Genomic DNA, 6947 nt, shown 5'->3' on the forward strand with positions numbered 1-6947 from the left:
CACACACACACACACACACACACACACACACCCCCACACACACACATTTTTAGCCTCTCAGGTTGCCTCCTCACTGATTGCATTTTGTTTTAACTCATTTTCTACTTGATAAATAAAATGCGACACTGGCTTGAGTGTGTCTATTACTAATCCACTCGCCATTAAACACACAGTCTGGCCACATCTTGAGCGGGACACCATAGCAACCCTGTCACAGCAACTTGCAAACCTTCCATTACTCATTAAAGAAATCCAGCTTTCCACATAATACATGCATACAAATGACACATGGTGAAATTATATCTCATTAGATAAAAATAGATAAAATAAATAAAAAATGCTGCGTGATATCTGGAGAGGTTAGAAATTCTCACACCATTTCCCATTTCCTACCAGTTCTGAGGTGTGAAAGCAACAAGATATTCTCTCTTTAAAGTCAATCAAACCATTTCACACTTTGGAGTATAAATACTGACAGTGCCCCCATGCAGTATATCTCCTTTAGCAGTGTTTCCTACCATCAATATCTCGCAGGATTAAACCTTTTAATTTTTTTTCTAGCAATCTAATTGTATTGAAATACCGACATACTAAATGTGGACGCCTAAAATAAAATAACATGGTGATTAAGAGCTTCACTTTGAATGTACCAAATCACCATTTCAAACACTGGAACAAAGCTGAGTCACGTTAGGTTTTCTGACAGTTAACAGAGTTTGTCATCTCAACAGTCGTATCCCTGTTGGTTTTCATCTTGTGACTGCAGTTCCTCTTGTGTTTTTATGAACATACTCATACATTTCCGGATCATTCCCCATAACAGTATATAGTATTGTTGTACTTTTACACTAAATACATCTCTACTCTGGGCTTATACAGCTGTTTCTTTGTCAGTTGATCAACCCTTGTGACCACATTTTCAACTATGAGTCAGCTGAGAGCTTTAAAGTACCTTTGCATCAGATTATTACATCAACAGTTTGTTTTTTTAAGGTAATGCTATCAAAATAAAAGCTGCCAAATGTCCAATCTAAGTCTCAAGACAGAAAAAAATGACTGAGTTAAGGAGATCTGTACAGTAATTTAAATATGTGGGTCAAGTAACTGTTTAAAATATAAAATTTAATAATATTCTGATATTAGCTGTGCTATGTTACAGTCATGCTAGCAACTCTGTGAAACTGTACCTTTGCACAGTGGTGCTTTGAGCTAATTGCTAATGTTAACGTTAGCAATATGCTTACTGTGAAAATGTTAACATGCTGATACGTATAATGTTAACTGTGTTCACCTTAGTTTAGTGTGTTTGCGCATGCTAACACTTGCCAGTTAGCATTAAGCACAAATGGCTGATGTAAATGTCACTGGTTTTGCAGGTAATGTTCATAAATTGAGGTATCGGATGGTTTGATGATGGTGCTTCTTGAAAAGTTAAAAGATCACCAAAATAATTACAATTCATCCTGAGGGGAACGTAAATGTTTGTATCAAGTTTATTGTTAATCCATCTAGTTAGTTAGTCAGTCAGTTAGTTAGTAAAGACATTTCACAAAAACACAAATGTACACCTCATGCTGGCACTGGAGTGCAAGTCAGGGGATCACCAAAATCTGTAGGATTCATCATCTGGGGGCCATGAATCTGCCCAACAGCTGTTGAGATTTCACTCTGGGCCAAAGTTCTGGACCCACAGACAGACTGACATAGCCAGTGGCAAAAAAGCCATTGTTGTAATAGTAAAGTAATATGCCGAGATTAATGCAGCCTGGCTTGTGATTTTTGACAATGTTTTAAATCCTAAAATCTTTATTGCCCACAGGAAATGTTTCTTTTTCTGATTATTATCATCACTTGATAAGTGATTATGATTTCACATTGTATTTTTCCATTCTGCTAATAGCAAGAAAACGCCATTCAGACCATGGAGCTGCGTAACTACTTCTCCCTGTTCTGCCTTCATCAAGAGACTCAGCTTATCTTCACCTACCTTCCAATCACATCCCACATTCTCGGGGCTTTTGTTAACTCCCAGGTCCAAGGACACAGAGAGGTGAGACTGCATGACTGGAAATAATTTTTCTTCAGACCCTCCTCTATATCGACACAGCACTGCTCGCTCCAGGGAGGGTCAAAGCTTTAAATTGGCTTTTAAAGTCCAACAAAAGAACTAATAATGATGGTTTGTATCACTGAATGGATAATTGTCTCATCTAGGATTTGAGTTGGCTTACATTTCACATGAACAAGTGAATCTCCTATAAACCTTTGCCTGTTATATAATCAAATAAAGTGCAGAGCATATATTTCTGTCATTAGATACCTCAATCTGAACTGAGTCTTTTTCACTCTAATTCAGATAGGCCAGCATTTTTATAGGCTTTCTGTTCATCTCAGAGCTCCTGAAGATAACACAATAAACATGCAAACCACTAAGCAATATTAAGATGCAGTGTGTTATATTTATGTTAAGAGCTGTTCCAGGGTTTGACTTTTGACTTTTTTGCTATTTTTTTTCCAGATGGGAGAGGTGTGGAATGAACTCCAGCCAAAGCTTGGATGTCTCTTTGGTGGTAATAATGGATTGAAAACCCCCATCTAAAACCTAAGGGATCTGCAAAGGAGAAACACTGCCGCTGATGAGGATTACAAACTGGAAAATAACTTGCTCTGTGAGCTAAAGCAAAGAAAAAAAAAAGTTTATTGCACAACTATTTTTCATTGTACTACATCTTCTATAACACAATACACATTCCATTCAGTGAGAAGATTTTCACTTTTGGGATTTGACCATCAACCATGCAACCTTTAACGGGACAGTGTTGCTCATGGGTCATTTTATGGTCTGCCTGATGAGGGTATAATGTCCTTTTATAATCTCCAAGTCAACTTTTACAGCCGCCAACAAGGAAGAAAAACCCTCTCAGGTGTTATTTTACAAGGGACAAAAGAAGGATGACAGTATTTTCATACATTCCAGCTCCTCTGATAAAGCACCTGCTATTAACTGAAACTTTTCAAAAGTTTTATACACTAAAATAAAATTGAGAGGGAGAGAAAGTTTTACTTTATTAAAGGACTTTATTAAAGGAAGGGATTATTTTAAATCCTCTAGTCACAAACTTTTTGGTTTTACTTACTGAATAACTTTAGACCAATGTATTTTTGATACAGATTTTAGTTCATAAGGATGTGTAGTAGCATACTTTATATTTTTTAAGTATAAGTGTGCTATTTCTTATGGTTTACTTTTATGTAGAGAAATATCTTTGCTTTCATTGCTTTAACTGTTTGCAAGACTCCCTTTTATTTTATAAGCTATTTTCTTGAAAAGCCTGAGCTCAAATTGTAGGATACTACAAAGGGCAGAGATTTGAGATGTATTGATAAAATGATGACCTCCAGCACTAGTGGCATAATATGTCAGTAATTAAAACACTATAAGCTACTGATTAACTACCAAAGATAAATATTATAAACTCACTTAAATATACACATGTATGATAGAACTTCTATGATTAACACTTTATGTCTTTAATTTCAGCAGAAAATCTTACCGTTTTACTTCATACATGAGGACTGTTCTTCACAGTTGCAGATATCAGTTTGAATTTGTGTAATTGTGTGTGTGAGGACAAACACAATGTGGATGTTGTTAAACTCCTTTTCCATATATGATATTTGGCATGGAAAAAATGATGCACGTGTGACTGGGCACATATAGTTTATCAGAACATGATATATTTTTCTAAAAAAAAGAAGAAGGAACATTTTACATTTTTGTTCATTTCATAAGTTACCTAAAAAATTGTCACCAGCTGATTTCATCTCATCACATCCCGAAGTGACTGTGTGGAAATCAAGGATGCCATTTATAGGTATTTTATTAAGAAACTGTTGATACTTTGTTTTGGCAACACAAATGTTTTGGGAATGAGCACAGAAAATGAAACCCAATAAAATTATTACTGTAGATATTGTAAATATTTTATTAAATAAAAGAAAATCTTTGCTGAATGCTGTTAAATCAGTTATCCTGAGAAATAAAATAATTGAATTGAAAACATTTTTTTTCAGTACAAAGCTGCTTTGATTTTGTTTTATGTAAGGTGTATACAAAATATTCAGCTGGTAATGTTTGTGATGAAAACAGACAAAGAATAAAAAGTTTTATCCTGATGTTAAATTACATGTAAACACTGTACAGTCAACATGGTTCTTTAAGGTCCTCAGGATCTAATGTCCTCCCACAAATGAAACCGGACAAGAACATTGAACAGTGGGATATTGGTAGTTCATATCAAAATTTTTAAGGTTGATGTTTTGTATTTAGGCCCAGTCATAAACAACCTCAGCAACAGCCGGGTGATCTCAGAGCTCCTCTACCTCTTCCAGTTTGTGGCTGAGAATCACGTCGTGACCCTGGAACTTAAAGTATCCAACAAACTTCTTCTTCTGCAGCATCAAAGGGAACCACAGAATATCGTCAGCCCACATTTGACTGAAAGGGATTTGGTCACATTCAAACCACTGAGGCCTCATTTCTAGAACAGCAGAGAGACAAAAAATTAGTCGACCTTACAAGAGTGAAACACATTTTTATCACCTGCCTTGTAACGTTACTCAGATTCACTGAGTTTATCACTTATCTGAGTTATTTCTGAGCCATCACCGTCCAGTGCATAGTGGCAATGATAACTGAATCAAATGAAGTTGCATTAGGACTTATAAATTAGTAAGTAATAAGTTGCTGACAGTCTTCGTTATTAATGCAGTGCAGATAACAGCAATTCCAGACTCCTTTCCTGCTTTATCTTATCTGTTCTATGTGTGAATGTGCTTTTAAATTGAAAATGAAAAAAAAACAAAAAAAACACTTCCAATTCAGTTGAAGTAAAGGTTGGTGTTTTCTGAAGTCTTTCCTAAAACAATATCCCCAAGTTCATAAGTACATTGAAGATTCTTTCTGTTTAGCTCAACACCAATGCAAGAGATAGGGGACAAAATCCACTATTGTCATTATGTGCGGAAAAAATAAAAAGGCCTGTCAAAGTTCATCTGAAGCTAATGCGAGTCTGAGTTACACAAATCCAAGTGGGTTATCTAATGAACTTACTGTCATTTTTGTACAAAAATTCCTCATTGCATTCCCCTGATGAGCTATGGTGAAGGAAGAGTCACAAAAAGAACGCTGTGCTAAGAAAAACTTTGCCACTTGATTTGTCTCACTCAGTCTTATAAATGCTCATTTGGACTTAAATTTATAATTACGTGTCCCCCGTCTCTTACATATAAGTTGTGCTCAGAAGGAATTTATTCACCAATAACCAATCATTCTCTCGATATACAGAACAGTACATATGGGCATGTGAGCATTGTTTTAAAACAGACTTCAAAAAATGCAAACCTTCCCTTTAAGTTTGAATGCCGACTTGTATATGAATAAATAAATCATGGATGAAATGTAGTTTTTCCCTAAAGATAAAAGATACTATATTTCAACTCTGGCTTTCCCTGCACTTGCAACGTATGAGTAAATAAATGTGTGATTTCTTATTTCTCAAAAGTCTCAAAAATCAGTTGCCCAGACTGCTTCTGAATTAAACCTGATACTTCATTAAACTCCTAAACTCCTCTTATTTCACTGGCTGTTTGACTCATTCTGTTTCCCTCCGGAGTCTCTGGCTCAAAGCTGATTTCTGAATCCTCCACGAGTTGTGGTTTGCTTTTTGCCGTCTGTAAACTTCACCCAGTTGACCTTGACTAAATTCTCAGGAAACATAGATCAGTTCAGGGTCTCTGCAATGTTCCCTTTGCTGACATGTTCTCTGTGTATTTACAGTATTTTTTTTTACTTTATTATTTTTTTTACTTCACCACTGAGAGCACACTTACAGATTCTCCCCCTTTGCTAGTATACAGTATATTAGTACTTTGTTCACAAGCACGTCTGTATAATTTTAGTCTTTAATTGAATCCTTCACATCTTATTTTCTTGATAAAAGTGAAAAAAACTGTAATTACATTTCAACCTGTTTTCAGTGGAAATCAAAGTTATTTGCCATGAAGTCTGGACTCGCTTTGAGACAACATGAAAGGAAGTCAAGATTAAGAGGAACCAAAAGTAAAAAGAGAAAATATTTGCAGAATTAAAGTTTTTTTTAGACACATCATTTACGTGGAATTATGTACAACAAAATCATAAAGTTCCCCTTCACCTCCAAATTCATGGAAATTTTTTATTATGGCAACAAGTGGCAAGTTTTGTCAAATCTAGCTTTACCTTCTATTTATTTTTGAGGCTATAGTTGTGTATATATACTGTGTGTAGAACATAGCTGTTTCAATGAAGTTTTATTTTGGAGAGTAAGACCCCTCCCCACCTCCTGCTTCCTCTTACCTCCCCGGAATTCCTCTGATTATTACACAACGGTAATCAGTTTCATAAGGACATAGATCACAGGAATAATCCTTTAACACTACCCACAGTTCAGTGTGGCGCAGTAGAAATCATACCATCTGACTCTGTTGGATCTCCATTATAGGTATCAGCTCTGAAAACGTGGACGTCAAGTAGCTGTGTTTCTCCGACAAACTCAAATTTGATATTTCCGACCTTCTCGAGAGCATCCACCGTGAGGCCACTTTCTTCCTGCAGCTCTCTGAAAAATGAAAACATCAAATAAATTTTTGATTATGAGTATTTCAAAAATAACCTCTCTCTCTCTCTCTCACACACACACACACACACACACACACACTAAAAGCGAGCATAGAGGGTGAAATCATGATATCAGTGTTTCCCAGACAGAGTATCTATTTGTGCAGACCACCCAAAGAGACAGAAAATAATTTTCCCACTGAGTCAGCTACATTCGCTGATGAAGACAGTGAGATGAAGTTGAAACCCCCCCCCCCCCAAATGAAAGCCAGGGTCAAAATATAACTAC

General features: G+C 36.0%; 2 protein-coding genes across 3 annotated transcripts in view; one reads left to right on the top strand and one right to left on the bottom strand.

The window, feature by feature from the left end:
- snx8a (sorting nexin 8a) overlaps positions 1-4183 on the top strand; it is an 11005-nt gene extending 6822 nt beyond the window's left edge. For both annotated transcript variants that reach the window (XM_023413942.2, XM_023413943.2), the window contains 2 exons: positions 1901-2050; positions 2519-4183. In XM_023413942.2, the coding sequence (XP_023269710.1) occupies positions 1901-2050; positions 2519-2599 (231 nt within the window). In that variant the 3' untranslated portion in view covers positions 2600-4183. The remainder of the gene's footprint in view (positions 1-1900; positions 2051-2518) is intronic.
- The window catches only part of nudt1 (nudix (nucleoside diphosphate linked moiety X)-type motif 1), a 4531-nt gene continuing 1718 nt past the window's right edge, over positions 4135-6947 (bottom strand). Inside the window, exons 3-4 of the mRNA XM_023413944.2 lie at positions 6514-6659; positions 4135-4541 (exon numbers count right to left, since the gene is read on the bottom strand). Of these exons, the coding sequence (XP_023269712.1) occupies positions 4369-4541; positions 6514-6659 (319 nt within the window). The 3' untranslated portion in view covers positions 4135-4368. The remainder of the gene's footprint in view (positions 4542-6513; positions 6660-6947) is intronic.

Source organism: Seriola lalandi, unplaced genomic scaffold (genome assembly GCF_002814215.2).
Source record: "Seriola lalandi dorsalis isolate HSWRI2012SDOR001 ecotype SW California unplaced genomic scaffold, Sedor1 jcf7180002054519, whole genome shotgun sequence".
Lineage (NCBI taxonomy): Eukaryota > Metazoa > Chordata > Actinopteri > Carangiformes > Carangidae > Seriola > Seriola lalandi.